This window comes from Dictyostelium discoideum (assembly GCF_000004695.1).
Source record: "Dictyostelium discoideum AX4 chromosome 2 chromosome, whole genome shotgun sequence".
In the NCBI taxonomy this organism is placed as follows: domain Eukaryota; phylum Evosea; class Eumycetozoa; order Dictyosteliales; family Dictyosteliaceae; genus Dictyostelium; species Dictyostelium discoideum.
The window spans coordinates 6,910,185-6,928,798 of NC_007088.5; the positions used below are offsets into that span (position 1 = coordinate 6,910,185).

At 21.4% G+C, this 18,614-nt stretch overlaps 8 protein-coding genes across 8 annotated transcripts; 4 read left to right on the top strand and 4 right to left on the bottom strand.

Annotated features, from left to right (window-relative positions):
- Window positions 1-5: 5 nt before the first annotated feature.
- DDB_G0276437 (hypothetical protein) lies at window positions 6-2,139 on the bottom strand (the record flags this gene model as incomplete). The annotated part of the gene is made up of 4 exons (XM_638036.1): window positions 6-852; window positions 934-1,102; window positions 1,166-1,534; window positions 1,644-2,139. The coding sequence occupies 4 exons, from the start codon at window positions 2,137-2,139 to the stop codon at window positions 6-8; spliced, it is 1,881 nt and encodes a 626-aa protein (XP_643128.1).
- Window positions 2,140-2,529: 390 nt separating this feature from the next.
- DDB_G0276561 (hypothetical protein) lies at window positions 2,530-5,209 on the bottom strand (the record flags this gene model as incomplete). The annotated part of the gene is made up of 3 exons (XM_638037.1): window positions 2,530-3,910; window positions 4,508-5,050; window positions 5,139-5,209. 3 exons carry the CDS (start codon window positions 5,207-5,209, stop codon window positions 2,530-2,532), a joined length of 1,995 nt encoding a protein of 664 aa, XP_643129.1.
- Window positions 5,210-5,555: 346 nt separating this feature from the next.
- Window positions 5,556-8,809, bottom strand: DG1112 (RasGTPase-activating protein; the record flags this gene model as incomplete). The annotated part of the gene is made up of 2 exons (XM_638038.1): window positions 5,556-8,475; window positions 8,556-8,809. The coding sequence occupies 2 exons, from the start codon at window positions 8,807-8,809 to the stop codon at window positions 5,556-5,558; spliced, it is 3,174 nt and encodes a 1,057-aa protein (XP_643130.1).
- A 401-nt stretch (window positions 8,810-9,210) lies between these two features.
- Window positions 9,211-10,497, bottom strand: DDB_G0276435 (hypothetical protein; the record flags this gene model as incomplete). The annotated part of the gene is made up of 1 exon (XM_638039.1): window positions 9,211-10,497. The coding sequence occupies one exon, from the start codon at window positions 10,495-10,497 to the stop codon at window positions 9,211-9,213; it is 1,287 nt and encodes a 428-aa protein (XP_643131.1).
- Window positions 10,498-11,228: 731 nt separating this feature from the next.
- DDB_G0276433 (hypothetical protein) lies at window positions 11,229-11,467 on the top strand (the record flags this gene model as incomplete). The annotated part of the gene is made up of 2 exons (XM_638040.1): window positions 11,229-11,271; window positions 11,364-11,467. The coding sequence occupies 2 exons, from the start codon at window positions 11,229-11,231 to the stop codon at window positions 11,465-11,467; spliced, it is 147 nt and encodes a 48-aa protein (XP_643132.1).
- A 1,159-nt stretch (window positions 11,468-12,626) lies between these two features.
- On the top strand, window positions 12,627-13,146 carry DDB_G0276505 (hypothetical protein; the record flags this gene model as incomplete). Its single annotated transcript, XM_638041.1, has 5 exons — window positions 12,627-12,647; window positions 12,696-12,701; window positions 12,741-12,761; window positions 12,913-12,964; window positions 13,046-13,146. The coding sequence occupies 5 exons, from the start codon at window positions 12,627-12,629 to the stop codon at window positions 13,144-13,146; spliced, it is 201 nt and encodes a 66-aa protein (XP_643133.1).
- A 1,408-nt stretch (window positions 13,147-14,554) lies between these two features.
- DDB_G0276507 (hypothetical protein) lies at window positions 14,555-15,158 on the top strand (the record flags this gene model as incomplete). The annotated part of the gene is made up of 3 exons (XM_638042.1): window positions 14,555-14,686; window positions 14,912-14,963; window positions 15,061-15,158. 3 exons carry the CDS (start codon window positions 14,555-14,557, stop codon window positions 15,156-15,158), a joined length of 282 nt encoding a protein of 93 aa, XP_643134.1.
- Window positions 15,159-17,716: 2,558 nt separating this feature from the next.
- On the top strand, window positions 17,717-18,497 carry ctnC (hypothetical protein; the record flags this gene model as incomplete). Its single annotated transcript, XM_638043.1, has 2 exons — window positions 17,717-17,849; window positions 17,962-18,497. 2 exons carry the CDS (start codon window positions 17,717-17,719, stop codon window positions 18,495-18,497), a joined length of 669 nt encoding a protein of 222 aa, XP_643135.1.
- Window positions 18,498-18,614: the final 117 nt, after the last annotated feature.

Consider the following 18,614-nt stretch of genomic DNA (forward strand, 5'->3'; position numbering starts at 1 on the left):
AAAATTTAAAATAAATAATTTGAAACTAAAATATTATCATAACCAATAAACATTATTTCAGGTAATCCATATTGAATTACTAATGTAGTTGATCCAAAAGGTAATGAGTTTGGTAAGAATTTATAATAAGTGAAACATTTATCATTGTCATTTTGAGTGCGTATTCCTTGTTTAGCACATGAAGTTGAATCAGTTTTTTTACAAGTATCTCTATACAATTGACAACCAACTATTTTAACACCAAAATTATTATCACTATCCCAATAACCTAAATATTGTTTTGATGGACATTGAATTATACCATTAATTGAAGTTGGAATTAAAACAGATGAATATGAAAATGGATATAATAATTCACCAGTAATTAAATTTTTAAATTCTAAAACACCATCAGAACGTAATCCAAAATTTAAAACATCTGAATATAAGAGTTTACTTGAATTTAATGTACTCTTGAGACCACCATTTAAAAAATTATTTGATCCACTAATTATTGTAGGTTGAGAATTAAAATGACCATATATAATCTTTAATCCTTTATTTTGAATTACCCAGCCCCAATTATCCATATCATTTTGATTTAAAATTGGTAAATGAATGAATCTACTACCTTTAATTGGTGCTCGAGTTATCCATATTGGAACATCTACCCAATTTGATTGACCTTCTAAAAAATATTGTGTAGTAACAAGTGCACTATCATTTTTAATCTTTAACGTTAATGGAAAACCATATTTTTGAAACATTGTATTTACACTTGTTTGTGAACTCCAAACTAATTTTCTACTATTAATAGTTGGATTACCAATATAATAAGATAAACCTGTGTTATAATCTAAAGTTAAATAATCTCTATATAAAATTATTAAACAAAACAGAGTTAGAATTTAATTAATTGAATTAAACTTTTTATAATGAAAATTTATATATTACCTTCCATTTGTAATAAATTCTAAACCTCCAGTAATTCTATTATTCGAATCTAATTTTTCATCAATAAAACTACCAGGAATTAAATTATAATTTGCATCTGGATAAATTGATTCACCCCATTTTCCCCATACCATTTTTCCTTGTTCTGATTGTATAATTAATCCCCATTCTTTTTTTTATAATTAATATTTATTTTTTATAATTAAAAAAAAATTATTATTTTTTTACTTACTCTTTCCATAAGATCCATATGGCAATATATTAAAATAACGACCTTTTAATCCTTGTGTCATTGAACACCAATTTGCATTTGGATTATTTTCATGAATATAGGTACATAAATTACCATCTATTTGCATTTTTAAAACTGCAGAAGGTGAACAACCAATTGGTGAACTTTCAACATTTTTCCAAACAACTGAATTACCCTCAGAAATGGTTAAAGTGCAATCAGTATTAAACTTTACTATTAAACCTGGTAACTCTCTTTCCCAACCTCTGTAAACACCAGATTGAGAATTTACGTCATTACTGTCAAGGAAATAATTCACATTTGACAATGACATTGTTAATGGAATTTTATTTTGATTATAAACTGGTGCTGTTTTTTTTATAAATTTAAAAAAGTAAAAATAAAATAAAAATAAACAAATATTAATAAATCAATATTACATAAAAAAAAAATAAAAAATTAATTAGATTATATTTACAAAATTCTTTAAAAGTTAAATCAATAAAAAACTTTTGATTTTCATCACCATCACAATTATTGGTGAAAAAAGGTGATTCCCCAATTTTAAAAGAACTTTGTAAACACGATTGAGATTTTATAGATTTAATTAAGAATGCACCATCAATGTAACGAGCAGAAAAGAATGAATTTGAACTATATGTTGTTGTGCATTGAATTGCAATTAAAGTGTTATTTGAAATTTGTGCACATAATCCACTTAAAGATTCAAGTGTTGGATAGTTTTTATTACCTAATGAAAATGTCCATAACTGTTGTAGTCTTTGTTGTTGATCATTATTTGTTGTTTGAGAATGTATACAATTTTCAATTGTAATCTTTTCACCTACATTTTTTGGTGAGGTTAAACAATATCCTCTAACATCTTTAATTTCATCAGTTGGGTAAACTTGACAAATTGAAATATTATTTAAGCATATAAATATTAAAGAAATAATTAACAAGAGTTGTTTCATCTTTTTATTTTATATTTTGATAATTAAATGAAGAAAATAAAAAAAAAAAAACTATTAATTTATATACCTTTTTTATTTATAAATTTGAACAATGTTTTAGAAGTATCATTAAAAAAATAAATTTATTATTATTAAAAATAAAAATTTAAAAAATTTAAAAATATTTCTTTCTTTTTTAAAGTATTCTTTAGTGATTGATTTTTTTTTTGTTGATTAAATTTAAAATAAAAAAAAAAAAATGTAAAAAGTGTTTAGAAAAAAATAAAAATGGAAAAGAGAAATCCTTTTAAATTAATCAAAAAAATAAAAATAATAACCAATAAAATTAATGAGAACAAGTACCCAAAAAGAGAACTTGATTTATTATTTTTTTATTTATTTATTTTAAATTTATTCTTGTTTAATTAAATTACCTTTCATCCAAATTCCTTTTAAAGATGGTGAAGAAGGATCATTTGATTTAAATTCACCATAACCAGAAGCTAAACCATCTTCTAGCTCACCTATATAAACTGAACCATCAGGTTTTGTTAAAGTACCTTTTGCATTTAATTTTGTTTGACCATTATCTAGGAGGATTTCTTTAAATTCACCATCAATAGTGATATCACCAGAAATTGAGATTTTACCTTTACCAACACGTAAACCACGTATCCATTGACCTAGATATTGTGAATTATCGGTCCAAATAGCTTCACCATAACCATTACGTTCACCATTTATGAATTGACCATTATAGTAATCACCATTATCTAAATACTCTTTACCATTACCATGTGGTAGAAGGTCTCTATTGATATCACCTTCATAGATACCATAACCTTGGATCATTAATCTACCAGATTGACATTCATTATTATTCCAAACACCTTCACAACACCAACCTTTTGTAAAAATTCTACCGGCACCAGAGATTACACCATTGGCCCAATTATCATTTTCAGTGATTTGTAATTCTCTTTTATCTTCTTCTAGAGGATCGAAATTGTCGAGTACCTCTTGTGCTTGATTATTTTTAATTTTAATAAATTTACCTTTACCAGATGGTGAACCATTTTCAAATTCACCTTGATAGATTGAACCATCAGGGAATGATACTTTACCATTACCATGCCATTGATCATTTTTAAATTCACCATAGTATTCCAATGGCATATCCTTTTTAACTTCATGACCAAATATCAATTGATCATGTTCCCAAATACCTTTAATCTCTGATTTTGGATCAGATAATACACCTTTACCATGACGTTCATTCTCTTTCCATTCACCTTGATAAGAGATTCCCTTATCATTCTCATCGAATCTTCCAACACCATCATGCATATCATCTTTCCAATCACCATCATATTGACAACCACTCACTGAAATTAACCTACCTTTACCATGTTTTTTACCATTTTCAAAATAACCTAAATAGAAATCACCATTTTTTAATTCTAATTCACCAAATCCATTTGGTATACCTTGAGCATTAACTTGACCTTCAAATACTGATCCTGATTTCGAATGAATTGTAGCTTTTAATCCACTCATTGAAAGATATTCTTTTTTACCTTGTTGTTGTCCCTCTTCTTTTGCTTCCTCTTCTTCTAATCCCTCTAATTGATCTTGATAAATCTCATGTGGAAATCTTAAACTATCCAATTGACCTTTAAATTGTTTTGATTTTTCATTCTTTAAAAATGAATATTTATCATTTTCTTCATTATTTAAAAATTTAAATTTTTCAATATCTGGATTTGGTAAATTATCTAATATCTCTTTTATACTATTTTTATTATATTTTCCAAAATTCCTCTTTATTATTAAATTATTTTTTTTAATTGTTTTTTTTAAAATTTTATTAAAAATTGAATTCATATTTTTTTTTTTTTTTGATATCTTTTTTTAAAAAACGAAAAAAAAAAATAAAAAAAAAAAAAAAATATCACATTAATGAAAACTTTCTAACTTTAAAAAAAAAATATTTTCATTTTTTTTTTTTTTTTATTTAATTTTTAATTTTTAATTTTTTTTTTTTAAGCAATGATATAATTTAATTTATTCAAAATATGAACTTGTATATAAAAACATAGCACTCCAAAATACCCCAAAATGATATAAAATATTAATAAAATGGATTGTTCTGGTCTGGTTTTTTTTTTTTTTTTTTTTTTTTTTTTTTTTTTTTTTCAATCAAATATTTCATTATAATCCATTTTTGGACAATTGTTTTTTTATTTTTAAGGAACAGAGCGAATATATTTTTTATATATAAAAAAAAAGTACTATTGATTTGATTGAATTGGTATTTTTTTTTCTTAATGTCAAATTTGAAAAAACAAAAAAGTACTATTTATATTTTTTAATTTTTAATTTTATTTACAATTCATCTTTAATTGGTTTTTCAGATTTTGTTGGTTCGATTGGTTTTTCAGCAGTATTTTCAGTAGCTGGTTTATCTTCATTTGTATTACCGGCATTAATATCTGGGAGATCAGTACCTGGGAATTGACAAGATTCATATTTTGCGAGTAATTCATCAACGTTAAAGTAATCTTTGAGTTGTTTAATCTTGTAATCTTTATCATATTTAATTGTTACAATACCTCTATTATGGAATCTACAATTTGTTTTTGTGACGAAAGCAGTGGTTCTTTCAAAGGCAACTTCACGACCAATGATATATAATGGTTCATGAGTGTATGTAATCATTTGTGAGAAATTCTCTGAAATTAATGCTTCACATCTATTATAGATTCTTTTATGTCCACCACTAATAATGTTCTTACCAGTTGGATATTCAAGTACACCATCTGCTGATAATGTATCTACCATCTTTCTACAATTAATTGGGAAACCACTCCAATTATTTTCATATATTTTAACTGCTTCTCTAACCCTTTCTTCAACTGTTTGGTTGGTTGGTCTAAAATAATAATAATAGTAATAATAATAATAATAAAAAAATTAATTATTTATTTATTTATTTATTTTTTTAAAAAAAAAGTACATACTTTGAAACCTTAGCAACAGTACTGCTAATAAATAAAACAACTAAAATTAATAATGCGTATAAAAGTTTCATTTTGTACCTTTTTTTTTATATATATAAATAGAGATAAAATAAAATAAAAAAAAATAAAAAAAAAATTTTTATTTGGAAATATCTAGAAAGTGAAAATGAAAAAAATTTAAAAAAAAAAAAAACTATAAAAAAAAAAAAATTAAAATAAAAATAAAAAAAAATAAAAAAAATAAAAATAAAAAAAAAAAACAAAACCTACCCGAAAAGTCACCCCACTTTTCCAAATGCGTCATCTTTTCTAAACCTAAAATGATTTTTCATTTTAAAATTACTTTTCCATCATTTTTTTTAAACACAAATAATTTTTCTTTATTTATTTTATTTATTTATTTTTTTTTTTATTTTTTTATAATGATTGATTTCTTGATAAATATAATTCAATTTTAAATAATAAAGAACGTAATTTCTTTTGTTCAATTAAAGATGTACCACCATATTTTAAAGTTTCAGTTAAATCAAATAATGGAATTGGTAATTCTTTGATAGTATAATTTTGTTTTAATGAATTCTTTAAATTTGCATAACCAATTGTACCAATTGAATTATTATCTAAAATTAGAGTAGAGATTGATTTATTTAAAATGATAGCTTTACTTAGAGCATTAGCACCGAAATTTGAGAATTGATGATTTGAGATATCCAATTTCTTTAAACGAGTATTTAAATTTGCAGCCAATGATAATAACAAAGGTACAATACAACGTTGTAATTGTTGATTTGATTTTTGACCACCTCTCATTAACAATGTTTCCAATGATGAACTTGAATTAATGAAAGATGACAAAGCAGAGATTGCCTTACTTCTTTGAGCACCGGCACTACCTCTAAAACAACCATTTATATTTAAACTTGTAATTATTTGATTACCATATAATGAACGACAAAGTTCTTTAATACCACCATCGGTTAAATCATTATCAGAAAAATCGATTTCCTTAATTAAATTAAAAGCATTCATTGAGATCATATTTGTAATCAATGGTCTTTGAATTGAATTTTCTGATATTATTAAATTTGAAAATAATTCATTTTTATTATTATTATTATTATTAGCACCACACAAAAATGATAAAATCTCTTTAATTGAATCTGATGGTATCATTGTTTTATTTAATGATAGGGTTAATAAATTTGGTAAATTTGATAAACAGTTTGAAAGTGATTGTGTATCCTCTTTTGAACGAAATAAATTTCTATTTAAATTTAAATTCTCTAAACAAGATGATTGATCATTAAATTGAAAGAATTTAATTTTTAATAAAGTTTCAGATAAATCTAAATTTTTCAAAGATTTACCTTCATTAGTTAACCATTTCGATAATTCCATAGCTTGGTCATTGATTTTATTATTTGAAATATTTAAACTTGTTAAAGAATTTAAATTACCTCTTCTAAGTGAATCTATGAATGGTTTAATATGTGATTCTTTAATTCCAATAGATTGACAATTCAAATGAATCAAACCATTGGTATTACCATATTGAAGATATGAAAAGAAAGAATTTAATGATTTATCATCCAATTGATTATTACTAATATCTAATAAAGTCAATTTCAAAGATTTCTGTGACTGAATCGTATCGAATAATGTCATCATAAATTCCTTTGGTAATGATAAATTTGAGAGAATTAATTTATTGATTGTTGAATTTGATGATAACATTGAGCCAATTTCATTTAATAAATCTTTATTATCCAATTTATATTCTTTAATGATGAATTCTTCAAAGAACCAATCGTAACGTAATGAATGAATTAATGGTATCAATTCTTGATTGGTTGGTAGGTCACGTGTATGTTTAGTGAAAACTTTCAAATTGAATACTTTATATTTTGGATCTTTAAATGCATGTTCGATATACCAAGCTATGGTTTGTTTAATTGGTATGGAATAGTAGGAGCAAAGGCATTTGTATGCACCCACCATTGCCGAGGTTGGCGTATGGTCAGGTGGTGACATTGCCTCCAAACGAGATGATGGTTGAATCTTTAATTTCATTTTCAAAGCATATGGCCAATTGTAAAGACAATACTCATAGATACGACGAATACATGTGATGGTATGATCACATTCCTCAGTGGTTGCATGAATACGATGACCCTTGAAAATCAATTCATATTGTTGATTATTTTGTGATACAATCTCTTGTAAATCCAATATATGGCCGTCTCTTGCCAATTTACCATTCATTTTAAATGTTACAATTCTATAGATACCAACTACCAATATTCTCTTTACAAAACCTTTCTTTCCATTCTTTTGAATATAACCAATGTATGAGATTTCCTCATTCTTTGAATCCATATAAGATTTAACAGATTTAATCTCTGATGGTGTTGTTAACAATTGATAGGATACACGATAGTTATAATCTGCTAATAAATCCATCAACTTTTCAAATTCAGATGCTGCTTCCATAGATTGATACATTTGACGTATTGTTGATTTCTCATTACAAAGTATACGATGAAGGAAATGTAATTGGCTCATTGGAGCTTCATTGGTATATTGATAAGATTGTGTAGAGAACCTAGCTGATAATACAGATTTAAAATATTGACTCTCTTTAAAAGTTTGTTTTATTTTTTGTTTACATTGTAACAATGATTGATTACAATCGAATACTTCTTGATATTCATCAGATGAATAAGTTGTAATACAAGTTGACAAGTATCTTGCAAGTATTGATAAATTGGATGTTGATCTACTATTTAAATGAATTTGCGGTGGTATCAAGTCATAGAGTTGTGGTGAAATCAATGCTGGTACAAATAATTTATTAATCAAGAAATTGGAAACACCTTGACCACCTTGATCATCTTGTGGCCATATTTCATGGAAAAACATTGCAATCACTTTAATCGACATTGGCATTTTATCCAATGATTCTTGACTAGTGATGATCTCACTCAATCGATTACTCCACACTATTAAATTACTAAATTCATTATGAATCACCACATTCTCTGAATTCTCTAAATCATATTTAAAATTTATTGCTTTATCTTGAACTAATTGTAATACAAATTGTCTCAATACATCCTTTATATATTGTTGACATGTTTTCTCCAAATAATTTGATATTAACAATGATGAAAATGAATAATTTCTATTAATATTATTAACATCCTCTTTAATATCTGTATATATAAAATATCTTAATATTCTTAATGCATTATTACATCCAATTGAAAATGTAATAATTAATTTTGACATTGATTCATATTGATCTTTTTCAATAAATTTATAAAATTCATGAATTATACTAAATTATTATTATTATTATTATTATTAAAAAATTAATATAATATAAATTTTTTTTTTTTTTTTTAAAAATATACTTACTTAATTTGATTATTTACAATATGTTTAAATATTGAATCAATTGTTACAGCATCTTTTGTTGAATACATTAATGTTTCTGTTTTTTCTCTTTGACGTTGTTGAATTTCATCTTCTGTTAAAACCATACCATCCAATACAATATGATCTGATATTGGTTTATAAACTATGATTGTATTTGAACTTGCTTTTGAGGTTTGATTTTCATATGAAACCATAGCATTATATGCTGGTGATGTAGTTGATAATTCAATCATTTTAAAAAAGTAATACTTCAAAATGTATGAATTATAACAAAAAAATAAATAAAAAGAATAATTAAAAAAAAAAAAAAAAAAAAAAAAAAAAAAAATTTAAATATGATCGAGTTTTTTTTTATTTTTTATTTTTTTTTTTATTTTTTTTTTTTTTTATTTTTTTTTTTTTTCAAATAATTTTGTTTTGTTTGGAACCCACCTATCCTCTCATAATAAAACGGGTTAAAATTTTATTTTACATTTTAAAATGCAATCACGACATAAAAAAAAAAAAAAAAAAAATATTCACAAATAATTTAAAAATAAATTAAAAAAAAAAAGAGAATATATAATTAATTGTTTAGAAAAAAAGAAAAAAAAAAAAAAAGATAAAATTTTTTTTTTTTTTTTTTTTATTTTGTTTAACCAACAATTTCAAATTCTGAAATTGATAAAGCTAAAGATCTTTGATTCTCTAATTCTGAAGTTATTGGTTGTTCAACTATTATATTTAAATTATTATCATCATCATTATTCTTATTACTACTAAATAATGAATCCCATTTAAAAAATGACCAATATGAACTTTTATTATTGTTATTATTATTATTACTATTTACATTTACATTTATTATATCATTTTCATTAATAAGATACTTTGGTTGTTGTTGTAGTTGTTGTTGTTGTAGTTGCAGTTGTTGTTGCAGTTGTTGTTCGATTAATTTATTTTTTTTACCAATAAAACCACCATGTAATGATTGAAAATCGGTTAATAATTTTAAAATATTTTGATTTTTAGTTCTACTGATTGTATGTTGTGAAAAACCTTCAGTTCTATTTTGACAAAGAAATTTTACAATTTCATAATGACCATTTTCAACAGCCATTGAAATTGCATTTTTTGTACAACCCTCTGCTCTATTCTCATGTAAAAACTTAACTACTTCTAAATGACCATATTGGGCTGACAAATCCATTGCATTAACAGTTGCACCTTCTTTTCTATTTTCATGTAAAAATTTTAAAATCTCTAAATCACCATGACGTGCACTTAAATCAATTGATGATGTTGATGCATATCCTCTTTTATTATTATTATTATCATTGTTTTTAATTTTATTATTACTATTTTCAATTTCATGTAAATATTTAACTTTTTCAAGGTCTCTTGAATCTACTGCATTGTCCAACACGAAAAACATTTTCTCCATTTCATCTCTTTTTAATGTGAATAATATTTTAAATAATTCACTATTATCTTTAAAACTAATCATTTTAAATATTAATCTATATGAACGAGTTGAAAAATCTAATTTAATTGTTGAATTATTATTATTATAGTTTTTAAAAACTTTATCTTTTAATAATCCAATATTTTCACTTAAAATCATTGATTCAACAGATGTATAATCTTGATATTTCTTAAATTGATAATTTCTATCAATGAATGTTATTTTATCTTTTTCCAAATTAATTTTATTGATTTCTTCTATTTTATTAATATTGCTTCTAGATTTCTTATTTTTAATAGTCGATAATAAACAATTCCAATTTGAATTTTCACTTTTTAAAAATGTTGATATTATATTCCATAAATATTTATTACGAAAAACATAATAAAATAAATAATCATTTGTATTTTTATTATTATTATTATTATTATTATTATTATTATTATTATTATTATTATTATTATTGATCATTGTCATATTATAATAATAATAAAGAAAAAAAAAAAAAAAAAAAAAAAAAAAAAAATGTTTTTAAAATAAAAAAAATAACTATATTTTAAAAAAAACTATAAAGTAAATTATTTATTATTTTTTATTTATTTTTTTAATAATTTATTATAAATGAGTTGTTTTTTTTTTTTATACATTTTTTTTCTGATTTATTTTTAATTTTTTTTTTTTTTCTTTTTTTTTTTTTTTTTTTTTTTTTTTTTTTTGAAAATTTTTAGATTAACCAGAATGTGGTGGTTTGCACCACACCTCAAAAACAGCTGTGCAAATAAATGTGTTAAATAATTAATAGAGAAAAATAAATTTGACTCATCTATTTTTTATTTAAATTAAAGGTAAGAATAAATAAATAAATAAATATTTGTATTTTTTTTTTTTTTTTTTTTTTTTTTTTTTTTATTATTTGGTATATTCTAGTTGATTTTTCTTTTTTTTTTTTTTTTTTTCTATTATTTGGTGTATGGAAAAAAAAAAAATCATATCCAGATTTTTTTTTTTTTTTCTAATAAAAATATTTTTTGATCAGTAGATTTCTTTTTTTTTTCTTTCCTTTCGGAGTTTTTACTTTTTTTTATTTTTTTTTATTTTTTTTTTTTTTTTTTTATATTTTTTTTTTTTATTTTTTTTTTTTATTTTCTATATTTTATATTTGTTTCATTAATCTTTGTATTATTTCTTAATTTGGATTTATCTAAAAAATGAGTCGTCGTATGGGAGGAGGTATGCCAAAGATAAACTTATGTTTGTATCAAAGAATTATTGTAAAAAAAATAAAAAAAAATAAATAAATAAAATTAATTAATAAATTAATTATTTACTTTAAAATTTTTTAGCTGGCGCTATTCCAAATAATAATACATCAACACCATCAACACCAACTTTAAGAAGTTCAGTATCTGTATCATCAAGCAACAGCAGAGGTTTATTTTTAGCCTAGATTTTTTTTTAAAAAAAAAAAAAAGTAAAATAAAATAGTCACTTGACTGTTCACACAAGCTTTATTTTTCTTTATTTTTCTTTATTTTTCATTATTTCCTCATTTTTAAATTACAACAACTATATATTTTTTTTTTTTTTTTAAAATTCCTTTTTCCTAAAGCCAATGGTTATTTTTTTTTTCTGATGTAAAAGTTTTTTTTTGAACCTTTCTTGTTTGAAACGGTGAATTGATTTTTTTAATTTTTTTTTTTAATTTTATTTTTTTTTTACAAAAATATCTTTTATTATTCTTTTTTTCACTAAAATCAATTTAACCACTTTTTTTTAAATATCAATAATCATGTAAAGTTTATCATCTCTATTTAAAACAGGTAATGGTGATAACAAACTAGGAGCAGGTATGATTGTTTATTTATTTTTTATTTTATTTTTTTTATTATTTTATTGATAAACATATAGGAAAAAAAACAATGATTAAAATTCCAACAGGAAGAAAAAATAAACAATCAGGTAAGATTTATTTTATTAATTTTAAATTTTTTTTTTTTATAAAAATATTAATTTGGATTTGTATTCAAATTAGTTACAAATGGTCAAGTTATAAATAATGTTTGTAGACGCAACAAGCTCGCCAACAGGGGGATATCACAAACTTGGATTATCTATTTGGAAATCAAAATTCATTTTTAAAATATATTCAAAAAATGAAATTGCATGGTGGAAGATGTAAAATATTGGATAAGAATTTTTCTAATAATATTTTTTAATATTTATCCCAACAGATTTCTTTTTTTTTTTTTTCCATATTGTTTTAGTTTCATTAATCTTTGTAATATTTCTTTATTTGCATTTACCAAAAAAATGATTCATGGTGTGGAGGGGGAATGCCCAAAGATTAACTTAAGTTTGTATCAAAGAATAATTTTTTAAAAAAAAAAAAAAAAAAAAAATTATCCACTGTAAAAATTTTTAGCTGGCGCTGTTACAATTAATAAACACTACTTTAAATTCAGTATCTGTATCATTAAGCAACAGCAGAGGTTTTTTAACTTTTTTTTTTATTGTTTTTTATTTTTAGCCTAGATTTTTTAAAAAAAAAAGTAAAAAAAAAAAATAAAAAATAGTTGTTCACAAACTTTATATTTCATTATTTGAAAATGAAAACACCAACCTTATATGTATTTATTTTTTTTTTTTTTTTAAAAAAAAATTCCTTTTTTCTAAAGCTAATGGTTGGCTATTTTTTTTTTTTTTTTTATCTTGTTAAATAGATTTTTTTTTTGTTTTTTTTTGTTTTTTTTTGTTTTTTTTTTTTTTTTTTTTTTTTTTTTGATTAAAAATATCTTTTTTTTTTTGTTTTTTTTTTTTTTTTTAATATTTTTTTTTATTATTTTTTCACTAAAACCAATCCAATCACTTTTTTTAATATCAATAATTATGGAGAGTTTATCAAGTTTATCTAAAACCGGTAATGGTAATAACAAACTAGGAGGAGGTATGATTATTTATAAAAAAAAAAAAAAAAAAAAAAAAAAAAAAAATAGTGAAACTAATAAAAAAAAAAAAAAAATTAAAGTAGGATATACATTTTTACAAAAACCACAAAATGTTTCATCACCTACAGCAAGACCCTCAACTCCTCAACCAGGTGCAGGGAAAGGTATATTTTTAGCATAATCAAATAAAAATAAACAGTCAAAATTTGGGCTATTCAATCCATTACTTTATTTTTTTTATTTTTTTTTTTTTTTTATTTTTATTTTTTTTTTTTTTTTTTTTGATTACCCCATTTGATTTCTTATTTTTTTCAAACTGCTCTTAAAAACCACACAACCCAAAACCTTTCGGCAAAATAAATTAAAAACAGTGTTTTTTTTTTTAAAAAGTTCTGTTTTGAAATGAAATCCAATTTTATTTTTTTATTTTTTTTGATATTATTTTGACCTTTGGATAAAATTTTTTATTTTTTTTTTTTTTTTTTTTATTTTTTTTTTTTTATTTTTTTTTTTTGTTTAATTTTTATTTTTTTTTTATTTTTTATTTTATTGTTAAAAGTATAGAAAAAAAAAAGGGATAGTGTTTGGTTAGGAGGAAAAAACAAACAATCAGGTAAGATTTATTTTTTTTTTTTTTTTTATTTTTTTTTATTTTTTTATTTTTTTTTATTTTATTCTTAAACTTGTATTCAAATTAGTTGCAAATGGTCCAGGTAAAGCAATGTTTTTGGCACCAAATGCAACAAACTCACCAACAGTGGGATATAGCCCAAGAATTTTAAGCTACACACCTGGATTCAAACCTTAAAAAAAATAAAAAAAAAAAAAAAAAAAAGATTTTTTAATTTAAAATAAAATTAAACATATATAAACAATTGGGTATTTTTTTTTTTTTTTTAAAATTAAAGATATAATACTTTTTTCAACAATAACTTAATTTTGTTTGTTTTTTTTTTTAAAAAAAAAAAATTGATTATTTACTTTTTTATTTTTTTTTTTTTTGTTTTTTATTAAAAAAATAATATAACAAAATTAAATAAAGTAATTATAACTAATAAATATTGTAAATAATTAGGTTTATTATTTATATCATTCTTTAACCAGGTGTGTATTTTTAGAAACCTGTAAATTTCCTGGTTCCCACACCATGATAGATTTAAACTAAATTTGGGAAATAGAAAAATTGAAATTTAACGCAAATAAACAGATCAACTTTTTTATTTATTTTATTTTTTTTTTTTCAACCAACTTACAATTTTTATAATTTTTTTTTTTTTTTTTTATTCACCCAATCATGATTACTTAAAACCTCGAAAAAAAAAACGGTATATTCCCAAATTTATTTTTTTATTTTTTTTTTATTGTTTTTAAATTGTCTGTTTGGAAATGAAAAATCAATTTTTTTTAAAATAAAAAATAATTTAAACAATCAATTTTCAAATAATATTTTTTTTATTTTTTTTATTTTTTTTTTTTTTTTTTTTTTTTTTTGATATTTCTTGTACAAATGATATTTAATATATTTTTCTTTATCTTTCTTAATTATTTTATTTTTTCCTAATCCAAGTGTCTGAAATATATTAAAAAAAATGAATCATGGGTCAGATTTTTTTTTTTTTTTTTTTTTTTTTTTATTGCCCCAATTTGATTCAGTTCTCCTTCATCTATTAAGTTTTGGTATTCAAAAACAAAGTTTTAAAGTATTAAAAGGAAATTTGAAAGTTTTTTTATTTCTTTCAAAATAAAATTAATTTTTTAAAATTAAAATGGTTTTTTTTTTATAAAAAATTTTGTTTTGAACCGAAATCCAATTTTATTTTTTTATTTTTTTATTTTTTTATTATTTTTTGATATTATTTTATTTTCGTGACTTTTGGATAAAAATTTTTTTTTTTTTTTTTTTTTTTCTTTCATTTTTAATTTTTTTTTTATTTTTAATCTTATAGGAAAAAACAATGATGATATTTGATTCTTTTTTAGGAGGAAAAAACAAACAAAGTAAGATTTATTTTTATTATTTTTTTTTAAATTTTTATTTTTTTTTATTTTTATTTTTATATATATATATATTAATTTAAATTTGTTTTTAAATTAGCTCTAAGTGGTCCAGTTAAAACAACGTTTTTGGCACCAACCACAACAAGCTCACCAACAGTGGGAATTGTAAATGGTACAGTTGGATTTAGACCTTAAAATAAAAAAAAAATAAAAAAAAAAAAAAAAAAACAAAAAAAAAATTTATTATTTAATTTAAAATAAATAAAAATTATAAAGCTTTTACTTTTTTGTTGAAAAAAAAAAAGAACAGTATCTTTAAAATTTTCTTCAACCAGATGTGTATTTTTAGAAACCTTTAAATTTCCTGGTTCCCACACCATGGTAGATCTGTACAAAATTTGGAAAATGGAAAAATTAAAATTAAACACAAATAAAAAATGAATAAACAGCCAATCTTTTTTATTGACTTAATTTTTATTTTTTTAAATTTTTTTTTTTTATTTTTGCTACCAACTGATAATTGTTTTAATTTAGTTTTTTTTAAATTTTTTTTTTTTTTTTTTTCATTCACCTCACCATGATTATTTAAAACCTCGAAAAAAAAAAAAAATGACTCTTCGGTATATTCTCAAATTTATTTTTTTATTGTTTTTAAATTGTCTGTTTAGAAACGAAAAATTAATTTTTAAAAACAATAAAAAAAAAAATCCAAGCAATCAGTTTTCGATTATAATTATTATTATTTTTTTATTTTTTTTTTGAAATTTTTTGAAAATGACGTTTAAAATGTTTTTTATTTAAAGAATTGTTTTTTTTTTTTTTCTTTTTATTTTTATTTTTCTTTATTTTTTAAATCATTTTTTTCTAGGCAAGTGTTTGAAATATTTTCAAAAAATGCAATTACATAGTGGAAGAAATAAAACTTTGGGTAAGAATTTTTTTTTTTTTTTTTTTTTTTTTTTATTATTTCTTTTAAAATTAACATTCTAATAACCTATTAGCATCAGATTTCACTGCTAGTGGGATGTATCTTATTTCAAGACCAAAAGGTACAGTAGGACCTCCAATTTTTAGCAACTATTCTTTTAGTTATTAAAAACTATTCCAATCAATCAAAAAATCCTTTTTTTAAAAATTGTTAAAAGACTTAAAAAATTAAAATATTTTAATATTTTTATTAAATTAATTAGTATTCTATTTTTAACAATAGTGTATTTTTTTTTGTTCTTTTTATTTTTTTTTTTTTTTTTTTTTTTTATTTTTTTTTTTTTTTTGAACACCAGGTCGAGTTTGATTTTTAGTGGAGTTACTTTTTTTTTTAACATATCAGATTAAGATATTATCATTTTTCCAGAATTTTTAGTAGTGTTATTTTTTTCAGCATTTTTTGGCCATTGGAGAAGAGCACATTAATTCGGACAATGCTCAAATTAATTTGTATTTGTTTTATTTTCCAACCATCCTCTAATTTGAGTAGGGCAGATTTATTTTCAATCTAGAGTTTGAATGGGTTTAAACTGGATGACCATTAAACATATAGTTAAATTCCATTTATAACTGGAAATTTTAGTTGATTTTTATGGGTTTCTTAAAAAAAAAAAAAAAAATTTTAAAAAACAAAATAAACAAATAAAAAATAAATTCAAATCCAACTTAATTATTTTTAACTAAATTAATAAAAATGAATTTAAATAAATTGGGTCTCATAATTTTATGATTTACTATTATTTATATTATTATATCTATTCATATCTTTTTTTTAAATAAAATTATCTATTTAATTTTTATCTAATTAAATTTTCAGGTGTTATTGTTCGGGTTCAAAAATCAAAAAGTAAATATAATAAAATAATTGGAAAAAAAAAAAAAAAAATTATAAATCAGGTTTTCTTGGAGATACTCATTTTCATTAGTTGGATGGGGTTATTATTATTTTTTTATTTCTCAGCTTTATTTGTTCAATTTTTAATATATTGTTGCAATCAATCCATATAACCATTTATTTCAACTGCATCACAGGCAATACATAGTTGAAAAATATAATATGATGTGTTTAAATATTTTTTTTTTTTTTTCACATTAATATTTTCTTTTAAAAATAATTAAATAAAAAACTATTTTTTATACCTTAGTAGAAGTTCAAATAATTTTTTTTTTTAATGTCCATGGTTTGGGTGATATAAATTTTGGAAATAATGTATGATTTTAGGTAAGGATGAAAAGGCAAATAATCAAGTAATTTATTATTTTTTTTAAAAAATTTAATTTATTTTTTTCCAAAAATTGGCTAGCAACGATATTAAAAAAAAAAATAAAAAAAAAATAAAAAAAAAAAAAAAAATAAAAAAAAAAGATCAGTTTCAATTGTTTAAAATATCTTAACAAAAAAAGGTGGGAAAAATTTTAAAGTGGAAAAAAAATTTTATAATAAAAAAAAACCCTTTTCTAAAATATCTTTTTTTTTTTTTTCATAATTAAGTTTTTTAAGTGGTATTGCAATTAAAGATTGAATAATAATGCTTTTTGTTATTAATTTTTTTTTCGAGTTCAATGATTTTTTTGCAAACATCAATCAATGGAATTCGGTTTTCTTTATTATTATTATTATTTTTTTTTTTTTTATTAATCTTTTTTTTTTTTAATTTTTTTTTTTTCTAAGTTTTTTTTTTTTTTTATAAACTTTTTTTTTTTTTTTTTTTTTTTTTTTATTATTAGTTAATTATTCCTTAATAAATAAAACAAGTCTTAAAAAAATGAATAAAATTTTATCATTATTTTTAATAACCATATTATTAATTTCAAAAGTTATGTCATCAAGCGAAGAATGTAAACTTTGTACTGATTTTATGTATGACTCATTAAATGAACTTATTGAAATTGCCATTAGTATGTTTATAAATATATAAATTAATTATTTAATTCCCTATTTATTTTTTTTATTTACTAATTTAAATTTTTTTTTTTTAATAATAAATAAAATAATAATATTAAATTTTAGATGGTGGAGTTATTGGTAGTTGTGGTGCTCTTTGTAATAAATTAGGTATTGCTCCTTTATGTATGGTATGTGCTATTGCCTGTGATGCAGTTGGAATTAATGGTTTTATGGATTTATTACAAGATGTTTTCCCAGATCCAATTTACATTTGTGAAAGTGTTAAAATGTGTCAATACAATGATAAAGCAAATGCAACTATTACTGAAGTTGTAATTAATCCAATGAGTGGAAATGTAGGTGACACTTTCAAAATTGGTGTATCATTTAATGTAACCAACACTATTGCAACTGGAGAAATTTTATGGAATGTTGTTGACCCAAGAGGTTTCCAATTTGGTGAAACTGAAGTTATAATTGATGCTGCTCCTTCAATTTACGGTGCCGCTTTCAGTTTCCAAGCAACTCCTTCTGAACAAGAAGAATTCCCACCAGGTGAATACCAATTACAAATGCAAATTTGTGAAGGTACCTGCGGTTCACCACATCCACATTCTTATATTTTATCAAATCAATATTTAAATTTCACCATTATATAAATTAATTAAAAAAATAAATAAATAACATTTAGAATATAAAAAAAAAAAAAAAAACTATCTTATAGCCAAACATTCCAAAATTTATTAATTTTTTATTTGACAATTTCCCTCTTTTTT